The sequence below is a fragment of the Phaenicophaeus curvirostris genome, chromosome 23 (genome assembly GCF_032191515.1).
Source record: "Phaenicophaeus curvirostris isolate KB17595 chromosome 23, BPBGC_Pcur_1.0, whole genome shotgun sequence".
Classification (NCBI taxonomy): domain Eukaryota; kingdom Metazoa; phylum Chordata; class Aves; order Cuculiformes; family Cuculidae; genus Phaenicophaeus; species Phaenicophaeus curvirostris.
Window position 1 is genome coordinate 868160 of NC_091414.1, and position 21312 is coordinate 889471.

The 21312-nt window shown below is 49.9% G+C and overlaps 1 protein-coding gene across 3 annotated transcripts; it reads left to right on the forward strand.

Annotated features, from left to right (window-relative positions):
* The first annotated feature begins 724 nt into the window (after positions 1 to 724).
* Positions 725 to 20834, forward strand: PTP4A2 (protein tyrosine phosphatase 4A2). 3 transcript variants are annotated; one of them, XM_069875519.1, is made up of 6 exons: positions 725 to 931; positions 9463 to 10132; positions 11678 to 11770; positions 17043 to 17173; positions 19093 to 19167; positions 20418 to 20834. In XM_069875519.1, the coding sequence occupies exons 2-6, from the start codon at positions 10037 to 10039 to the stop codon at positions 20524 to 20526; spliced, it is 504 nt and encodes a 167-aa protein (XP_069731620.1). In that variant the 5' UTR covers positions 725 to 931; positions 9463 to 10036; the 3' UTR covers positions 20527 to 20834. The 3 variants fall into 3 exon arrangements, with proteins under 3 accessions (XP_069731620.1, XP_069731621.1, XP_069731623.1); XM_069875520.1 differs by lacking the exon at positions 725 to 931 and adding an exon at positions 2911 to 3032; XM_069875522.1 differs by lacking the exon at positions 725 to 931 and adding an exon at positions 5251 to 5270.
* Positions 20835 to 21312: the final 478 nt, after the last annotated feature.

Sequence of the window (21312 nt, forward strand, 5' to 3'; positions counted from 1 at the left end):
AGCTGCCAAGAGGACACAGTGAGGAAGGAGGTAACATAAAGACCAGCAGAGGCTCCTGAAGACACAAACTGTAATGTGCATCCAAGAGTGGGTGATAAAACAATGGACACGCGCTGCCCGGGGCCCGCTCCGGTCCCGGGAGGAGGACTAGGTCCTGGGCGTCTCTACGACCCCCAGAACTCCTTGAGGGTCCCCAGGACCCCCGCTCGGGTCCCGGTCCTGGTGCTGCGGGAGCCATGGGAACCACCGGGCGGGCCGAACCACTGAGCAAGGCGAGGGGGGGAGCGGGTTGTACCACCACTGCTGCGCGCTGGAGGAGGGGAATGACGGGAGAGCCCCCGTGCACGTGTGGCCGCGGGGCCAGTCCAAGTGCGCCGCGGGGGAGGACGGACGCGGACTGTACTAAGCGGCGCGCTTGGCTACGAGCCGTGTGCGCTGGGGCCGGCAGGCGAGGTGGGGTCAGACCAACACCCCAAGGGGGTGGAATCGCCCGCCTGTAGCAGCGCCGCCTCCCTCGCGGAGCGCCCGTTCCAACGGCAGCGGGGTAGAAGGCGCCGTTGGTGGGGAGAGAGGCTGCCCCAGCGGCATTTCCCGGATCTTAACCCCTCCCCGCGGAAGCGGCGAGTGGATGCGCCCGGCTATTGCGAAGCGGGGGGAGCGGAGCGTACCAATGCGGGCGGCGGGGGTGCGGCGGAGCGCACCAATGAGCGGCGGGCGGGCCGTACCACGCGGCGCGGCGCGGGGGGGGAAGCAGCCGCTCGGCGCCGCGCGGGCTCTCGGGTGTCTCCGCGCGGCCGGGCCGCACCGGGTGCCAGCGCAGCCCCAGCCCCGTCCCGGGCCCCGCCGACCCCTTCCTCTCCCCTCCCCGTGCCCGGTGTGTGGGAGGCGCAGAGCCCGCTCGGAAGAACCGCTGCCGCGCTCAATGCCCAGGGTGAGGGGCAGGGGCAGGGGACGGGACGGGGCAGGGGGGGCCGCGAGGCCGCAGCGACCGACCCGGCTCCTTGGGAGGGTTTGAGGGGGTCTCTAGGCCCCGGAGCTGGTCTAGGGGGGCTCCCCTTGTCTCCTTGGGGGGTTTGAGGTGCTCACCTGGCTCCTTGGGGGTGTTTGAGGGGCTCCCCTTGTCTCCTTGAGGGTGTCCCTGAACCTCGGAGATAGTCTAGGGGGACTCCCTTGTCTCCTGGAAAAGGGGGAGGGGCTCCCCTGGCTTCTTGGGGGGGTCAACGGGGTCCCCCATCCGTAGGAGCAGTGTGGAGAGGCTCTGTAAGCTCCTTGAGGGAGGTTGAGGAGATCCCCCCTTCTTCGGACGGGTCGGGGTGGGGGGGGCACCCTTGTTCCCTTGGAAGGGTTTGAGGGGCTCCCCTGGCTGCTTGGGAGATTGAGAGGATCCCCCACCCATAAGGTCGGTGTTGAGAGGCCCTACAGGTTTCTTAAAGGGGTTGGAGGGGATCCCCCAGCTGTGAGGCTGGTCTTGAGGGGGGTGCTCAGGGGGTTTGAAGGGTCCCTGTCCCGTGGGGCTGGTGTGGAGAGGCTCTTCAGGTTCCTTTGAAGGATTCAAGAGGATCCTGCAGGCCTGGTTCTGGGGTCCTTCCTGGCCCCGAGGGCTCTCTTTGCTCCGAGGGGCTGGTTCTGAGGGGTCCTTCCCAGCCGGCGGAGATTTCCTGACCTGTGGAGCTGGTTTGGAGAACCTTTCTGGTCCTTGGGGCCTCCTTTGGCCTCAGGAGCAGGCTGGGGGGCAGCTCAGTGCCCTGCGGGGCTCCTGCTCTGCTCTGGCGCTAGTTTAGGGGGGTCCCCCCTTGCCTGTGGGGTTGGGCTGGTGTGAGGGACCCCTGTGGCCGGTGGGGTTGGTTGCAGGGTAGCAGCTCTTACCTGCAGGGCGGGACGTCCCTGCCAGCTGGTTTGGAGGGCCCTGCCCTCCCCTGTGGGACAGGGTTGGTTCATGGGGGTCTCCCCTCAGCCATGGGGCTGGGAGCCCCCCAAATTGGTCGCTTAGGGGAGGGAGTTGGGGCTGCGTTCGAGAGGGGAGGTCGCTGCAGGTGGGATTGCACTGGTGGGAAGAGAAGGAGACTGCAAAGGTTGGGGTGGGTGAATTAGGGGGTCTTGCCAGTACCTGGTTTGAGGGGGTTGTTTGAGGGAAGGGGGTGTTACCGATTCCTCTGTGCGTGCACGGATGTGGAAGAGTTTGAGAAAGGATGGGAGGGTGAGTTCGGGGGAACAGGGGCTGTCTCCTTGTCCTGCAGATGGTCAGGAAAGGGTAAAGCATTGTTCTGGGATCAGGGCTGGAAAATGGAGGGGGAAGCAATGGTGGAGGGGATCTTGCTCAGGCTGGAGGGGGGCATGCAGAACTGGAAAGGAAGGGTGTTCAGGATGTGGTGGTTTTCCTGGGGTTTGAGTGGGGGCAGGGTTGGGACGCCGAGGCCAGTTTGTGCAGATTGAAGGATCCCTGTGGGATTTGGAGCCGCTGGGGCAGCAGAGTTGAAGTCTGGCCGGGGCAGTGGCTGGGGAAAGTACTGGTGTTGGTGAGGGTGCTGGGAGTGACCTGCAGGAAGGCCTGGGAGCGCTGTGCTTCCTGGGATCGGCCGTGGTTCACTGCTCAGGGCGTGTTTCTGTGGGTGAGGAGCCGGAGGTGTGGGGCCAGAGCCGGGGCGAGGCGGCAGGCTGGGAGGCGTTATGGGACAGGACGATGGGAGCAGTGCCCTCCGCTCGCTGGCTGTGACGGCTCCTCGTGTTCCTCGGGGTGATTAGTCACGATCTGCGTTTTCTCTCAGGGCAGCTGTGTGCTGCTTGGTTTCATCGTGAGGAGGAGGCGGGCAGAAAGTGGGCTTTTAAAGGCTACTGTATAAATGGAAACGTGCATCAAAACTCCCCAAATGAACCAGCCGTGTTCTGACTCAGAACTGCAGTTGGTGTTGAGAGAAGAAGAGAGAAACCCACCGCCAGCAGCAGTAAACTCTGTCTCTGTGTGACTCAGTGTGTAGAAATAGTTCGATTTAATGGACTCAGCTGTTGGAGAGAAGAGATTGGTCAGAGTGAAGGTAGGAGGAAGGATCTGTGTAGGTATGGATGCGCAGCCAGGAGTGTCGGTCTAGTGATGTCTGTGTGTCTCTCTAACAAGCGCAGGTGATTGCTTCGTGTTTAATTGCCTGCAAATATCCATCAATTTCTCCCACACTGTACTTAAACGTTCTTGCTCTGTCAGAGCGGAGCTGAGCTGTGATGGCAGCCGGTGTCCTCGCTCCTGCCTGGACTTTGCCCAGAGGTGGAATGCCGTGTCTATTAACTATTGTGAGGCCTGGGCGGGAGAGCACAGAGGGAGAGCTGGGCGTTGCGTGGCTTGTGGAACGCGCTCCTTGCTTTAAGGAAGGTGATCCACAGCTCAAAGCGTGGCTCTTGCGAGTTACTGGCGTGCAAGCAGATAATTTGTGTAAGCTGGTGCAAGTTGCGCTTTTGATAATCTCTGCGGGGAAGACTGGTCGCCAGTGATGTCCCGTTACAGAACGGGCAGAGAGGAGCTTGGGGTTGTCTGTGGTGGTTGGATCAGTTCAGCAGCTGGTTTGACTGTTAAGAAGTTGCAGGTTGAACACAGTTCTGTCTAACATTGCAAAATGGACCTAAGGGATTGAGGCTCTTGGCTGGAAGCTATTCCTTTTACTGCCTGTGGTGCTGGATTGAGCTGGCTCTGATCTGGGCTGGTATCTGGCCGATGGATATCATACAGATCTAAAACAGAGTATAAAACACCTTTGTGGAGTCTGGTGACTGTAGTATTATCTCGTGGCTCGTTTTGCTAATTGTGAAGAGTTAAAGGAGTCTTAAATCTCTCGATCCTTTTTGCAGTTCCAACACTCGAGATGCTGGGTTGCTGTGTCTATCCAGGTCACCGTTGCCTGCACCTTTTGTTACCCCTTGTTTCCCTCTGTTCCATGCTGAACTGGTTGAATTCTCTTTGGTCTCGGGCAGCGACAGTCGAGCTCTGCTGAAAAAATGGCTGTGGGTTTGAACAATTGGGACTTTGTGGCTGTGCAGGGGAATTATCAGTCAACTTCAGTTTCAGGTGTCAGACTGAATTCAGCTGCTGCCGGGGCCGGGAGAAGGAGCCGACTCTCCTCTAAGGTGTTTTCCAGCAGAGGTATATGGTAAATTCAAATAAGCGAGAGGATTAAGATGCGAGTAATTCAACTCAGTAACTTCATAGAAAAAGATTCCCTGCTGCTCTGCAACTTGAAATTGCTTTTACGTCCTGCTTGAGTTGTTAATGGGGTTTTGGGTGTTTTTTGATGCCTCATCTTGAAGTGTGAGACTGTGTGGTCTGAGTTGTGACAAGCTGATGATCCAGCAGGGCTGTCCTGTCAGCGACCGACGGCTGATAGGGCCGGGACGACTCGGAATTCATAGGAATGAGTTGTTAGTGTCATGGATAGATGAACTGCAGGCTAAAGTCAGTGTTGATTTTAAATACAATTCTGTGACTTAAATGGGGTAACAGCTTATTTTTCTTTTCCTTAGGAGGACCTTTTGGTTTCGATCAAACACTTTTAGTGCCTTTAAATGTTTTGGGCACGGTATGTAAATAACATTCAAATGTGATGGAATTTAAAAACTACGTGGTGGGTGGGGAAGGCATTTGAGAAAGTCCTGGGTGTCCGAACAGCATTGTTACCTGTGAAGCAGGTTCTGCCTTGCAGCAGGGAAGGGTCTGCAGCAGAAAGCGTGTGCGCCTGTCGATTCTTTCTGCTGGAGCTCATGCAGTGCCTGATCGCTTCCCACTGGAGCGTGCTGGGACGGTGATCTCTGCGCCCCGGTGCCTGTGTTGGATGTGGTGATTTGACCTCGCTTGGATTCAGAGGTGGGGGCTGAACATTCCCTGTGCAGTGCTCCGGTCTCAGCTTGACTGCTGGACTGTTCTCTCTCCGTGCAGCCCTGCCTGACGGACAATCCGTACTGCATCCTGATGTAGCACTTTTAAGTTGAGATTTCTTTAATCTGGCCATTTTTCTCCCTTGCAAAGGCAGATCTGGATCTGCTCCCGTGGGTTTCACGGCCTGGGCCTGGGTTGGTGCGAAAGGAAGCGGATGAGTCACCCACAGAACTTGTCGGCAGGCTTGGAGGGAGCCCCGCCGTGGGGGTGGAGAGGGTGGAACTGTGCAGTTTTTGACCTCACCCCTCTCTAGGCACGTGTCATTGCGAGCGAGCTGCCTTCAGGAGGTTGTGCCAAGAATGTCAGCTCCAGAATTTCTTTTCTCTGTGCTCTGGGAGGGTGGATTTTAGAAAAGGTGATTGCTTTGGTTCCCTTGCTACTGTTTTAAGGCTGATTTTGGAGGGGTTGGTGAATTCTTTCCTTTGAAAAGTAGCATGTGCTCCAGATGAACCAGGACATTCCGGTGGTGCTTGGATGGGACGGGGGTTGCTTAGCGGGGCAGTGCAGGAAGGGGAAGCGGAGTGTGCGGACGCAGGAAAAGCCCAGCTGGGCTGCAGTGTCTGATCGGAATGGCAGCTTCTGTCGGAACGGGATCCAGTTGTGTGCTGTCACTGCGCTGCGGTGCCGGTTGGTTTCACGTGTGGAACTGCAAATGGAGAGAGGTTTTACAGGAGAGGAAACGTTCAGCAGCTCGGTACTGAACTTTGTTAACATCCAGTGTGGATTCCTGCTAACAGGAACACCATCAGTCGAGATGGTTTCAAAATACTGGTCTTCAGAACACTGACGTATTCTTTTCCCACTGCCTGGCAAATTAGCAGGCTTTGCTCTGCATCCTGTGTGCTGGGTTATTTTGAAAGGTGATCCTGTTGACCTTTCCAAAGGTATCTGTGTTTTGCAATCTTGGGAAGCTGCAGCTGTTGCAAGCTCTTTCTCTGTCTCTGTGTCACTAAGGCAGCACTTTTAACAGCCTGGTTTGAAGGAGATGGTGGAACTGGGAATTCTTGATGCTGTTATTCCTTGTTTTTTGCTAGACCTGTCTGCCCTGTCCGATTTAGGAGTCGATGTGGTGAGAGACAGGGCAGCCCCAGAGATGAGTGGTGTTGATGTGCTGAGTTTTCATGTGAGGCAATCTCAAGTGACGCTTCTGTCAAGTCAGGAATTCATTTAACTGTTAACTTAATTAGTTAATCACCCTGATTTATTTGTGCTGGTTAATAGGGCTGCCCCTTGCTTACATGTTAAGCATCTTCTTGTACATTCATAGTGGTTTGAAAGCCATTCTGCTCAAATTGGGCTCGTTAGGCTCTGTCAAGCACTCTGTGCTGTTAGTTATAAATTAGACCCTTCCAGTCTGCAGGTGCAGGGTCTGCCACAGCTCACTGGGCTTGGCTGAGGAGATAGACACCTCGATTGATGATTATTCTCTAGTAATTAAACTAAACGCCATCAGGAACTGGCTCCAGAGTCTATCTGGTTCTGTTCAGATGTGTGTGGTGATTGCTTGGCCTCTGTCTCTGCTTTTTCTCCTCCCCTGGTTCCTGACAGAGCAATCACACCTCATTCCCAGCGCTGTTCTGTGGGATCCCTCTGCTCCCATCCCAAGGCCGGCCACACAAAACACACTATAACTTTTTGGGTGCTCTCCATGCATTCTCACTCTTGCTGAGCAGAAGAAGTTGAAAGTGAATTGACTGAAAAATGGCTTCTTGTTTCACGTTGAGCACAGACGTGGTTACAGTTTATTGTCATTGGTTTGGTAGTGCTTGATTCTTTGGGATTTTTGAAGTGCAAATTTGCTTGCGAACACCAGGAGGAAGGAATTCTGCAGTATTTACCTGGGGAGATCAGAAGCTGGAGGCCATAGGGGTTCCTGGTTTTCATTTTCTTCACTCGAAGCCTGTTTTTTCTTTTTACACTTAAGCATAACAGTTGGGAGTCGGAAGTCTTGGGAGGAAGGGATTTATGTGTCAGTCACCAAACTCTTAAAAATAGGACTGTGTGCTACATAAACTTCTCATCCTTCTGGAAATTACTTTTCAGACTTAAATACAGTGCTTTACATTTTTAATCACTCCTTAGCTATTAGCTAATTAAACGCTTTGGTAACATTCCTTTGGGGAAGGTAAGGTGGTGTCATTCCTGTTCTGCGGACAAGTCGAGCTACTGAGAGAGGCTCGGCTGAGGTCGGGCTGTGCAGGTGCGGGTCTGGGAGTGGGATGCGAGTTGGTGACTCCCCTGCCATGCTTGATTCACTGGGCCGTGTCATCTCCGTGTGTCCTTTCTTCATGGCTGGGTAAATAGTTTTTACAACAGACCTTTAAACTAATTGAGTTGAGATTTCCTCTTTAATTTGCGTGAGGAGGAAGGAGTGTAGCTGTAATGACCTGATTAGGTACAGCTCACAGTGCAAACAGCCCTGGATGAGGCTCTTCCAACCCCATTATTGGTGCTGGAAAGAAAAATGTTGAAAGGGTTGATTTAAATAGCAAGTGTGTGCTTTGGATGCTGTGAGCCTCTGGTGCTCAGGATCCAAGTTCTGATCTCCTGTGCTGAGATGTTGACAACTGCTTTTATTTAAATGACCTTGTTAGGTCCTAAAAAGTTTGTCTTGGAGCTGTTTCTGTACTGTAGGTCTGCAGGACGCATCTGGTGACTGGAGCATGTACTCAAGTGGGGGAAACCAGGCCAGAAAAGAGACTTTCTTGCCTCAAGTTGTACGTGTGTTGGATGTGTGGGTGCTGTAACTTCCTTCAGTTACTCTGGTCCTGGTACATCATGGCTGTAGCTCTGAGAGTTGGTGATATACGAGAGTGGTGACAAGTGTGCAAGAACCATGAGTGCAAGGACGTGAGCGTGATCGGTTTAGATAGGCCTGCTCCATCTGGGGTGAGGGTGGGTCCTGCAGCCACCACACCCATAAAATATTCCAGGGTTTGCTTTGGAAATTTATATTTCGGTCACTTGGAGTAAGAACTGCTCTAAGGTCTGGAGAGGTTATTGAAAACATCTCTGTTCTTGCCTCTGGCAACCTAATTAATGTACCTTTTTTGGCCTTGAAAGCTGTTCTTTAAGGAAATAATTGCTGTTCTTTGGGTGATTTTTGACTTAATGTCAATGAAAAAGGTAATTTTGTAGTACTTAATTTGCCTGTTTTAAAGTGAGGATCTCATTAAGGTGTTGAGCACCCCAGAAGTTTGGGGTGTGAACTTCCATCCATGTGCGTCTTTTCCTAATTGTATTCACTCACATGTGCCGCGCTGACCTTTCTGCCTGGGCTGCAGGTGTGTGACTCCTGGCTGCCTGTTAGGATTTTATTCAGCTGATTTAGAACTTTTTCTGTATAAAAGAAGTGCCAGTGGTGATGCTTTGGCTTCGTGATTTTCAAGTGTAATGAAGAGCCTGTGTTGCTTATTGAACATTTGAGCCTTAAGCTGGTTCAGCTTCGCTGCATTCTCATTGCCCTGAACTTCACAGTACAGTTACGTTTTCTTTTGCTGTTCATAGAGTGGTTTGGGTTGGAAGGGATCTCAAAACCCATCCAGTTCCAACCCCTGCCATGGGCAGGGACACTTCCCACTGGATCAGAGGCTCCAAGCCCCATCCAGCCTGGCCTTGAACCCCTCCAGGGATGGGGCAGCCACCCCTGCTCTGGGCAACCTGGGCCAGGGCCTCCACACCCTCATTATGAAGAATTTCTTCCTAATGTCTCATCTAAATCTTTCCCCTTACAATTTTAGGCCATTCCCCCTTGTCTTATCACTCCATGTCCTTGTAAAAAGTCACTCCCCAGCTTTTCTGGAGCCCCTTTCAGTCCTGGAGGCTGCTCCAAGATGTCCCCGCGGCCTATTCTCCAGGCTGAACACCCCCAACTCTCTCAGCCTGTCTCAGAGCAGAGGTGCTGTTGCTGCTGAAACAGCCGTATCGCGAATCTTGTGCATTGGGGTTGGAGGCCACCACTGTCTTAATAACCAAGTCTATAAACACAGTTAGGACTGAGAGTAACTCAAAATTATTGCTGTGAAATGACCACTTGGATGTGTTTGAGATGTGCGATTCTGGAGTGGATCCCCCTGCTGCTGCAGAGAGCTTGGTGATTCGGTGCTGCTGGTGGAATTTATCTGCTAGCAATAGTTCCAATATATGGCTGCTTGTTTTGTTCAGAAAATAAGGCCATACCAACAGTATTTTTGACATATCTGGGCTTAACGCAGCCAGGTCTGACCACCCCCACAGCACTGTCGGGCTTCGTGCTGGTTCCTCCCCTGCCAGGGCACCTGCCTGAGCGGGAGAAGCCACAGAGAGCGCAGAAAGGTTTCCTTGTTGTGGTGCCTGCCGGGAACAGCAGTTACCCGTGTCTCTGCACTGGAGCGTGCCCGGTACTCAAAGAATATTGGGTTCACAGCTACAATAAAGATGGATTCCTACTTGTTCGTTAAACGTAGCCTTATTCAGGCTACCTGGAATGTCTCTGGGAAGGTTAGTGTGTGGGGTTTCTGGAAGCAGAAGCTACAAGTGCTCTGACGTGCTGTTTCCCTTCTCTCCAGGTGTTCTGGTGGAATATACGTCGCACATTTATGGCGATTCTGAGCGTGAGGGCAGACTTCTGCCAGGCCCAGCACAGCATCCTGGCGGACGAGTGAGCGGAGCACAGGGGGTTCTACGTGCCATAAGTACTTTGCCTTGAAGACTCCAGACGCAGCGGACTCACTCAAATATATGGGATATCTCCTGCACATTGGAAGCATTTTCCTTTTACTGACTCTAGTAAAACTAAGCATCAAGAAAACAAAGTGGAGAGAAAATCTGCCCTTACTTTTTTGCCTCACCAGTGCCTAAATGTAGAGCTGTCTGCCTAGTCGTGCACGTAGTCGGGGTTTCTGAGTCTGAAGGATACCACCTGCAGTAACTGAGGCCGGAGTGGAATTCAAGTGGATTCTGAAGCAAACCTGTTTTTCTAGAAGCGAATTCTTTAAGGAACAAACACATCAAAACAAGCTCTGATCAATCCCAGGCATTTTAGTGGTCTTTTTAATGTTTTCTGCTGTGAAACCTTTCCAAGGTTATTGATTTCTTTTCTTAATTTCATTTTTTGGCCCCTCACACGTTTTCTTTGCCATTATGAACCGTCCAGCCCCCGTCGAAATTACTTTTGAGAACATGCGTTTCCTGATCACACACAACCCAACCAATGCGACCCTCAGCAAGTTCATAGAGGTAAGGCGGTCACGTAAAATAGCATCCTTCTTTTCCTTCCTTCCTTCGCACTCCTGGTTCCTGCAGAAGCGCTGGCCGCTCATTCGCAGTGCTTGGGCTTTATGTACACTGTACTCAGAACTTGAGGCATTTTTATCCGCAGTACATGCTCACATTCTCAGGACAGTATGAGAAAAGAATCCAACAAATGCTTTTTCTGAAGTCCTGTTTTTCTTTAATTGTGGGAGACTGGCTGAGCTTCCACTTTAGATCACCGCCTGACCACCCTGGCGTTGTTCTTGTCCCAGTCTCTGAAGGACGGTGCCGACTGCGGTTCTGAACTGTGTTTCTCATTCTGTAATGCAGTGCTGTAGTACAGCGACCCTGTGCTCCGCGTTTAAAGGAGTTAACAGAACGGTGACTGGTTCCTAATCTCTCTTATCCCTTAGAGCAGGATTAAATGCAGTACTGAAACAGATGTTTCAGTTTACGAGATGTGTTCTCAAACTCCTCAACAAGCCCCAGAGTTGTCAAAGATTTCACATGTCAGAATTTACCCATGAGAAATGACATCTGCCTGGGTGGAGCCTTGGAAAGAGTCGGTTACGCTGGGCAGTGGATCAGACCATCGGTGACACAATAAGATCTTAAATACTGCAAAATCCAATATTCGGTGTTCTGAAAAGGAGCAGATGGTATCATTGGAGAAGTGGTAGCAGAGTGTGTTCTGCATTCTGGTTTGCTCCAAAGCTGCTGCATCTTTGTGCCCTTAGATCTCGTATCTAGTGGAGTTTTATCTTGCGTTTGCAGGTATTTTTCATTCCAGAGAGACCCTGTCATCTCAGCCTGATGTCTGGCTGGGGCTGTTAACAGCCTTCCATCACCCTGCAGCGTGCCCTTCACCAGGGGTCTGCTCAGAGCGTGATGGTTAATTCTGTATGAAAGCCACATTCTTTTGATCTTTATATTTTTTTGCCCCCCTTTCTTATGAATTGTTTTCCTTTTTCAGGAGTCCTGACTCTGCAGTAGATATTATTGCTAATTGTTAGCAATTCAGACCAAACGTGAGAGGAAATTCTCTTGCTCTATGAACCTTCAAAGCAAGCTGGAACAGCTTTTGTTTGATCTTCTGATTATTTATCCAGCACAATGTGCTACTTATAGTGCATTACAAGGAAGCTGGAGTATGGTGGGGTGTGCGTTCTGTTCCTCCCTGCCTCAAAATGTCAACACGGCTGAAGCAAACAGTTCCAGCCTTCTATTTAAAGAGAAGAAGAAGCTGCGTGGAGAATATATGCAGCTATTTTAATTTTGCTCTTACGTATGCATTCTTTTTCACTTTGGTGCTTCCCTAGAGAGGAAGAATCCAGAGGTTTTGCATTTATTCCCATTACCTGTAACCCTTGTCTGACTATCCTTTGCTCCTTTGCTGTGCAGTCACCTGAGAGCTGTGTGAGAGTTGCGGCACCGCTGACCCTGTGGAAGGCGTTGAGTTGTGTAGCTAATGAGAAAGTTCTTGTGCCTTTGCTCTGTCCACGTGCTCACAAGTTTTCCTTTCTCTTGAAGGAGCTGAAGAAGTACGGAGTGACCACCTTGGTGCGAGTCTGTGATGCCACTTACGATCAAGCTCCGATCGAAAAAGAAGGAATCCAGGTTCTAGTGAGTTGCCTTTACAACTGTTTAAAAATGGTCTGGCAGTAGTGGGAAGGCTTCCTGCTTTGGGCAAGAGCTGGTGGCTGTTTCAGACTGAGCAAAAGCGTTGTGACCCCGGCATTGGCTTAATCAGGCTCTGAGAAACTCACTGTGATTTTGTGAAGGTGCTTGCTGATTCATTACCATCACCTGGGAGCTTCAAAATGTCTGTTCCTGGATTTCTGCAGCTGTTGAGATGTTTTGGTTGCCTTTTTGTGGCTGGGTCAATACTAATCCAGCATTTGACTTCGGTTCATACAACTCGGCTCGATCCTTTTCTCTAGGTACAGCACTTGTTGGCTCTACTCTTGACTTCCTGGGATGCAGAGAAACGGTCCTTCTCTCAGTCTTTCAGAAAGTGCCCCTTTTGAGGCTATAGCTGCTTGTTTCCTTAAGGCCAAGGCTCCCACGGGCTGGCTGTGCAGCGTGTGGGTTGCCTCCTCACTGCTTCCCTCTTGATGGAGCCTGGTGGCTTCCCTGGTCCGCAGGTGGAATTCCTTAATGCTGTGCAATGACTGCATCGTCTGGAATCGCGGGGTGTTTTAGGGGAGGTTTTTTTAATAGGTGTGTGCTCACACTGTGTTCACAGGCAGTGTTTTTCCAGGCAGTGCCTCTGAATGATTACAGTGTGTCAAATATCATCGGTTTATTTTACTGGAGTGAGTAAGGCTCTTGTGAGGCCAGAAGTTGGTTCTTGCCCTCCTGTTACAGGTAGTCTGTCCTCTGTTGTCCTTTCATTTTTACGGCTCACTTGGAGGAAAACTTCTGCAGTTTTCCATTAGGAGAAAAACTTGTGTCCTGGTGTATCTGTGAAACTTTGTACAGGTCAGCCGGGTTTCTTGGCTCCTGGCCCTGGGAAGCATTTACTCTGGTTCCAGGCAGCCACGAGTGCCTCAGTGTTGTTGGAAAAAACAGTCCTTGCAGGGCTATTGGTGCTCCTCAGGCTGTGCTCTGGAAGAGTGTTTTTGTTCACCCTGGAGCTGTTCTGGACTCGGGCACCTCGGTGTTTTCAGGCACGCTGCTGTGAAACCTCTGGCGGCGATATCCCTCAGGTTGCCAGAGGCTGGAAGGATTGAACTCCTCAGAGCTCTGATATAAACGGAGGGTATTTCTGAGCTCCCGTGCCAGAGCAGAGATCTGAGTTCTTCCTGGAAGACTGGGGACGGTTTTGCATGTGTCCAGTCCTGCCGTGGTCTGAGGTTGGCTGACCTTGGCTCCTGCAGCTGGGAGCGAGTTCCACCTTCTCCACGCTGTGGCTGAGCCCCCAGCAGCTGCAGGAGCTGGGAAGTGCTCTGTGGTTCTAAAATAGTTCGGGGATTTTGGTTCTCAAGAAACTTTTGAAACTTGCTGTTCTCAGGTTTGAACTGAAAGCAGTTTTTGAGGAAGCTTTTCCAGAAACTGGAGATGGTGTTTCCGCCAGCTCTGCTGAGCACGGTTCTGTCAGAACACCTTTCGCTTTGAGTCACATGCATGAGATTTCTTTCCCTCTACTCATAAGCCTCTCTGCGTGTGGCACACACTGGTTCTTAGTGTCCCTCTGCGGGAGATGGAACAGGAGAGAGCATAAATCCCCCAGGCAATCTGGTAAGGGTAACGGAGAGCAGGAGGTGACAGGGATGGTCATTGCTGATCCTGGTGACCCCAGTCCTGGGGCAGTCTCAGTAATTCAGTATTGCCACCGTGGTTTGCTGTTTGAGATCAGCCTGACTGGTCACGGACACAACCACCTCCCACACGGCGTTTCCTTCCGATGAACGCACGGGTCGTGTCGCTGTTCAGAAAGGGTATTGAGTTACCAGCTGGCTGGTAACTGGAGAAAATAACACGTCGCTATTTAAAGCAAATATTTGCTTGCAAAAATAACATTAAGATTAAAAACACAGCCTGAGAGGGATTAGTGCCTGTGCAAAAACTGTTGAGGTCAGAAGCGTAGTGAAACCCCTCAAAATGAGTGTGTTTTAGCAGAGCCTGCGCACACCCTGGTACGGGACTGTGTGCTGGCAGGACGGGTGGAGTGTGGCAGCTACAGAGCTGCTGTGGCAGATGGTGTAGTGGGAAGGTGGGGATTTGGATGTTCCATCTTTGAAGGAGTACGATTGCATGCACATGTTTGTCAACAGGGATTAAATCCAGGAGGCTGGGATGGATTTGGTTCCTGTGGGCTTCTGCAGTCCTTGCAGTTCTGCTTGTGGGTGCGGTTTTGTAACATTATAAATGCTACGTCAGATCATCTTCAGGATCAGATCATCTCTCTGTTCTCCTTCTCTCATTCCTTCATCTATTGCTTCTTCCTGGATCAGGCTTTCTTTACTCTCCGTGTCCTCTGGAATGACCACCGCCTGAGCGCACCTCGAATCCTGTGTTCAGTTCTGGGCCACTCACCACAAGAAGGATGTTGAGGCTCTGGAGCGAGTCCAGAGAAGAGCAACGAAGCTGGTGAAGGGGCTGGAGAACAGGCCTTATGAGGAGCGGCTGAGAGAGCTGGGGGTGTTTAGCCTGGAGAAGAGGAGGCTGAGGGGAGACCTCATTGCTCTCTCCAACTCCCTGAAAGGAGGTTGTGGAGAGGAGGGAGCTGGGCTCTTCTCCCAGGGGACAGGGGACAGGACAAGAGGGAATGGCCTCAAGCTCCACCAGGGGAGGGTCAGGCTGGACATTAGGAAAAAATTTTTCACGGAAAGGGTCATTGGGTGCAGGCAGAGGCTGCCCAGGAAGATGGTTGAGTACCATCCCTAGAGGTATTTAGAAGATGGGTAGACGAGGTGCTCAGGGAGATGGTTTAGTGGCAGATAGGAATGGTTGAACTGGATGATCCAAGACGTCTTTTCCAACCTGGTGATTCTATGACCACTGGTGGGCAGTTGGGAGGTCCATGTCAGAAAGGCGACTTCTTTGCTGTCTGTTTACTGCATCGCTGTGGGTTCTGGTACTGAAGGTGGGAAAGGTCTGTGCCGGTGGCTGTGCTCTCATCCCACACAGATGCGCGCTGTTCTGGGAGTGTTTTGCTGCCATAACTTCTGTGCAAGTTGCATGTGGGGTTTGAAGAGAGGGTTCTTATGTCACCTTAACGTCCTGTCACTGCTCCTTGGTCATAAACTCATAGAATCACCAGGGTTGGAAAAGACCTCTAAGATCATCCAGTCCAACCATCTGCCTTCTGCATCGCCAGTCCCGCAGTTGCTGCTGACTGACAAAGCCCGAGTCGTTCTGCTGTTGAGGTCAATAACAAGCGTCCTTCCCTGTCCATCCTCCTTCAGGGTGGTACGAGAGCGCGGTGTTTTCTGTTTGTGCAGTCTCAGAGCATCATCCTGGTTATTAATGACTGGTTTGGTCATGGAGCTTAGCAATTTGTTTTCTGTTCTGCCTGACAGGAATTTGGAGGTGATGCTGGCAGAACTCATAATCAGGAAAAGAACTGCAAAGCCTTGCTGCAATCGCTCTTCCAGTCCTGGAATTATTCTTCTTCCTCATTCCAGTGGCCCATGCAGCAGCATTTTATCAGTGCTAATTTGATGGCAGTGGTGTGCCAGGCCCGAGGCGGTGCTCCCTGGGGAAGTGACAGCTGTGATTAATTCAGGCCAGCACAAGAGTGTGCACATGCTGGTTCACACCTGAGCTAAAGCAACGCAGTAACCTGTGTTCAGTCTGAAGGAAGAGGCTTGGTTTAATCCAAAGCTGGGGCATAGAACTGACGTGTAAATCCTGTTCTTTGCAGGGCAGTTTCATATGAAAGCATCTCGCGATGGGTTATGCCTCCTCCCTTGGCAGCCCACACCTCTCCTCCTGGGACAGGGGAGGACACCAGGCCTAAAATAACCCAGCCAGCAGTGTGCGACTGAGCAGAACGTCTTGTAAAAGCCTTTTATTAGAGAGAACAGGTTTTACTGTAGGGTCTTGTTTGTACAGGCTTTTATTTCATTGTGTTGTCCCAGCTATTTTTAATTCCCAATTTGCTTTAAGGAAGTTCTCTGTGTGCTTTGTGTATCTTTCAAAATTAATTGCATCTGAAGTTATTTCAGTAGCTTAGAAGTTTCTTGGTTTCGTAGTTCCGAGGTGCAGTGTTGTGCCTTGCAGCCTTAGGTGCCAACACCCTTTGAGGTGCGGTGGGGCCGGGGGCTGTGTGGGGCTGGCCTTGCTGCTCAGGAAACCTTTGGTTGTACTTCTTTGGAGTTTTAAACCTCGAAGAAGCATGCAGAGAGAACAGTTCTTCACGTTAACCTGTTCTCAAGGCACTACATGAAAGGCTTGTTTCTGACCCACGGGAGGAAGGGGCCACATTCCAAAGCCATTTCCCTCCCATTGGAGAGGTTGTTGAATAATTTGATCCTCTGGCTCCGAGTCTGCGTTGCAGTTGCCTAATGAGAAGAGCTAAATAACTACTGAGGATTGTTTTTGCCCTTGCGCTTTGGAGTGCTCTTCCTGCAACACTCCCTGTATCCAAGATGATTACAGAGCATGTGATGTGGCTGGGCCTGAAATGTAGGACATGGAGTACTCCACTTCGCAGAACTTCCAGGAGAGAGCTGTGACCTCAAGAAAATGGGAAGCTTCTCCCATGTAATTTGGATTGGCAGCTCTGCTGCTGGTACTAAATGTGGCTGAGGGACTTCATGTCGGCTGCCTCTTCAATAGGCAGAAATGGAGCTGTAGGTGCTGCTCAGTTGTTGACTTTGCCTTTCTCTGGGCACTCTTTTTTGCTTGTGAACATGGCTTTTTGACTTGAAAATACCCAAATGATTTAACTGCCTTGCTTGTTGGATTCCTGGCAGCTGGACAAGCTGGTCCTTGGGGCTGTTAGGAAGCACCTTCTCCTCTGCTGGTCCCTGGGCTGTTAGGAAGTAGCACCTCCTCTGCACAGGCCGCATTACAGAGTGCTGTAAAGGACTGACACCAGTGCAGGCAAAAGTCTACAGTTTTCTTATCTTTCAGATGTTTATTTGAAAAGTCTATTGATTTTTGCATATTTTTAATAAAATGAGATTTCAAGGGCAGCTATTTTTCTAAAAATTCTATACTACAGAGGAGTTTTATTGAAATTATATTGAGAAGGGCAATGAAATGGTTGTTAAACATTTACTGTTGTGTTAGGATATTGACCTGCCAGCTTCTGTGCAAAACTACCCACAGCACTGTCAGTGTGAACTGTGCCTCTTGCTGAAGGCAACATTCTCCTTCTCCCAGTGTTGGTTACCTTTGATTATGGATTGAAATCCATAGCTGGTGTCCTTTTGTTCTTCCCCAGGACTGGCCCTTCGATGATGGAGCTCCACCCCCTAATCAGATTGTTGAAGACTGGCTGAACCTGTTGAAATCCAAATTCCGCGAGGAGCCTGGATGCTGCGTCGCTGTTCACTGTGTTGCAGGGTTGGGAAGGTCAGTATTCCCAACTTGTTCTCATACCGGACTTGGGTTTAGTTTATCCATTTGGGGGTTAAGTCATGGGAAGGGTGAAGGAGATGCCAATTTCTCTGCTTTCTCCCAAATAACGCTTCAAAGCAGCAGCAGTTTGTGTCATTAGAGAGGCTTATTGCAGCTTAAAAATCCCCAGTAACTTCATAACTGATCCAGGATGAGAGAAGAAACTTGGAGAGGTTGTTGAGAACGCTGTCAGTCACGATGCCAGCAGTTGGAAATGCTGTTGATGTGGAAGTACAGAGCTTCCTGGTAACACAGGAAAATCTCTTGTGCCGCTTGACAAAGGCAGAACACCTCTATAGAACAATTTCTGAAGCTGAACAGCTTTGGTTTGGGGTTGTTATTTAATCTCCTGTTTTCAGCTGGTGTATTAGTAATTAAATATAAAGCATTAATCAAAGAAAAAGCATTCAGATAAACTGGTTCAGGTACTTTCTTACTCTGAAGTGGCTTCACTTCAGTAGTGTGAAGAGTGGAGCTTGTAATTCTTGCTCGCGTGCAGACTGATGTCTCTCTCCCTACCACTTGAAATACAACTCCCTTCTTTGGGAAGATCTTCCTGTTGAGATGAAACACAGAAAAGACTGGTTCAGGGAAACTAAATGCTGCATTCGTGTTCCTGGTGTAATCTCAGAATGTGATGCTTATCCTACGGGCTCAGAGGGAATGGTGTTTAAGTGTCAGTATTGCTGTAACCAGAGGACTGTTAGTTCAAGAGGTGGATGAGGGGGCAGGGAAGGAGGATTGAAGCAGTCGGGTAAGGACAGGATTGGAGTGCGTCAAGTCTCCAGCTCTAGAGGAGGAGATGGGGGAAAATGAAGAAGTAGAGGGAGAAATGGCTAATATTTAAAGACCCAAGAGCCAAAAAGCCACGGCAATTAACATTTGTTTACTTCGGCTCTATTTTTATCCGAGGAACATCTTTAGGGAGGTGGCCATGTGTAATTTGAGTGATTTTTCAGGTCTCCTGTTTCTTTCATAATATCAGGCCAAAGGGTGGCAGAAGCTTCCTCTCTCCCCGTCACATAAACTGGGGTTGTATGTCTATCCCTTAGAGAATGACCTTTCTGCTGTTGTTCTCTGACTGCTTCTGGCAGAGGGGAAAGCAAGGCTTTACGGGTTGTGCTTTAACCTGGGAAATGGTCTGCCTGCAGTGGGGAACTGAACTGCAGCTCCAGCAAAAGGAGCTTTTTTGTTAAAGTGACTTTGGAGGCTTCATGATGTTCCCTGCGAGTGAAGCCTGGCAGTGGTGGTGGGAGGGCTTTCTCCTGAGCTGTGGCTGTTTAACCCATTACCACCCCAGGCATTCAGTGGGGTGAACGTGGCTCGGGAGATGGTCAGTGTGTGATTTCTGCCTGTTCAACCAGATAGCTCGTTACCCTTCACCAATTTCTAAACTTGAACCCTAAAGCAGAAGGTTTTACTATGTCCCTGGGATGCCCGGTTCCACACACGCACATAATTAAAAATAATAAATCTCTAAGTCACCTGTTCAACGCTTTCCAGCTCTGTCTCCTGTGTAGCCAAGCCTCCTGTTTCAGAAGCAGCAAAGTGCATGTGGGAGGTGTTACACACGTGTTTTAGCAAGGTAGAAAATGAGGCTGTAGTGAAATGAGAAAACATAAAGATGTAGAAATATTGTTTCATGCCCCAAACGCTAAGAAGCGATTGATTTTTTTGTTTTGTGTGTGCGTGCTGGAAGCAGAGCTGTCTGCTAAAAGAAATTTTACATCACATACTCAGCAGGCAAATGTCTTCGTGGAGGTAACGCTTAAGGAGAAAATGACGCTATTTGATTAGAGTTTAATTTGATGTATTTTGAGGGGTTCAGTGTATTGTTTCTCCAGATCTTCCTGAAATATCGATTTCTCCTTCAGGGCTCCTGTCCTGGTTGCACTTGCTCTCATTGAATGTGGAATGAAGTACGAGGATGCAGTTCAGTTTATAAGGCAGTAAGTGAAACTTTCCGTTCTCGAGCAATCTCTCGGTTTATGTTGTATTTGAGCAGCACACGTCCCTAGCAAAATGAGTTTGGTTTCTCATTTGGTTTCTAGTAGCTGTATCCTGACCACAATGGGCATGACTCTGATGTTAGTGCTGAGGCTGTGCCCAGTCCTCTCGTGAGAGAGGAGGATTTTGAGGTGCTGTCCCCCTTCTTTTTGAATCTTGGCTTATATATTAAGCCATTAACCTCAAGATTTAAAAGATTTTTAACTTGGGGGGAGTTAGCGGAAAGTCTAGGCTGTGGCTACTTGCTCCTAATTAAAAAAAATTAATAATGCTGGTGAGGTTGGACTGCCAGCAGTTTCTGCAGATGGTTGGTGAGCACCAGTGCTCCAGCCGGTGTGATGGGTGAGCGTTACCCACCCGGGAGGTGTCAGAAACCACCTCTCTGGAGATTAACAAAGCTGGGGAAAGCTGGGGCTGTAGAGCTCTGGTTTAGCAGTAACATCAGGTCTCGATGTGGAGCCCAGCAGGTGAGATTATGTCCAATGAGCTTTGCCAAAAGAGCAGTACAGCCTTTTGTGGATTCACAAGGTCTCCTGCTGTCTTTGACTGTTGCTGCCCACAGGTCTTTATAGAATCATAAACCATGGAATGGTTTGGGCTGTAAGGGACCTTAAAGCCCATCCAGTTCCACCCCCTGCTCTGGGCAGGGACACCTCCCACTGGATCAGGGGCTCCAAGCCCCATCCAGCCTGGCCTTGAACCCCTCCAGGGATGGGGCAGCTGCAGCTTCTGTGGGCAATCTTCCTTAATTTTCCTTTCTTAAATTCCCTTTTTCCCCTCCTGGCTATGGTGCCTTTTACACTTAGAAGCTCTTTTCTGAAAGCCTCTCATGTATTGGTATCTGAATGTCATGCTCTTTATTTACTGGCTAATATAACAAGTAGCATGTGCATCTGCGAGGAAAGGGTGACCTTGATGTTGTGCAGCGATGGAAATAAACTCCTAAAACAAGAAAATGTGCTAAAATTTGCTAACTGGGTTTTGATTCAAATATTGGTGTGTAGGTGACAAACTGCATGTGCTGGTCTGGTTTACCCTTCCTCAAAGCATCAATGGATGCAGAGCCAAGCCAAAACACTGTTGTATAGATAGAGAAAAGCTTTGAGATGAGGACCAATCTGCCTTAGGATGTGTATGGTGATGGAAGCAGTGCTTTTTCCATTGACGTTAGCCTTCGTTCTCTTTGTTTTAGGAAAAGGAGGGGAGCTTTCAATTCCAAACAGCTGCTTTACCTTGAGAAATACCGGCCTAAGATGCGGTTACGCTTCAAAGATGCCAACGGTCACTGCTGTGTTCAATAAAAAACAATAAATCTCAGACGAAGGCAGATGTGAGCATGGCTGTTTTCTGGACTCTTGGCACCTGGAAATGTGAATCTGGAATCAAAACTGCGTCATCAGATTAGTGGTGGAGTCAGTGCTCCTCAACCTCTGTCCTAATGGTGGTGATGATTGATAACAATAAAGATAAAAACCCCCATTTCAGTGAAGGATTGTTTTCTCCTTGAGCTGCAGTTTGACCGTCGGCAAGGAGAAAACCAGTTTCCGAACCTTCTGTATTTTTAACTTTTTAAGAAAAGAAATAAAGTAAATTTTATGTCTAAGGAAAACCAGCAGAGCATTGGCTTGTGCAGAAACTGTGTTCTTGGTGTAAGGAAAGTACCCACAGTTAGGGCCTGGCTCAGTAATTCCCGTGGGACTCTCCTAAACGGAGTTGCCTTCTTTTCAGGCCTGCTGGGCCCTGGCAGAGATGTGAGGAGCAGCCCTTGTTGCTGTCTGGTTGCAGTCTGACAGCCTTAAGCATGACCTGGGCGTGTTGTAGCGATGTGGGGCTGTCTGTGGTGTTGTCCACGTGGTGTTGAGGCCCTGCAGGGGTGGAAAAACTTCCTGGTGGGTTTAACAGAAGACTCATTGCCTGATGTCCTTGGTGAATGTGCTGAAGACCTTTTCTGGTCACTGGGAGGTGGTGCTTTGAATCGTGTGAGTGTGTGTGGGGGTGGTTTTGTGTGTGTCAGTCTTATTGTTCCAAAGAGTTCAGCTGAAATGTTAATTCTTTCTGTTGTTAGATAGAAAATCTCTCCCGGCAGA

Coding starts and splice junctions, on each gene's coding strand:
- PTP4A2 (XM_069875519.1), top strand. CDS start 10,037: ATGAACCGTCCAGCCCCCGTCGAAATTACTTTTGAGAACATGCGTTTC. Junction 17,174..19,092: donor TGTGTTGCAGGGTTGGGAAG/GTCAGTATTCCC, acceptor TTTCTCCTTCAG/GGCTCCTGTCCTGGTTGCAC. Junction 19,168..20,417: donor GCAGTTCAGTTTATAAGGCA/GTAAGTGAAACT, acceptor TCTTTGTTTTAG/GAAAAGGAGGGGAGCTTTCA.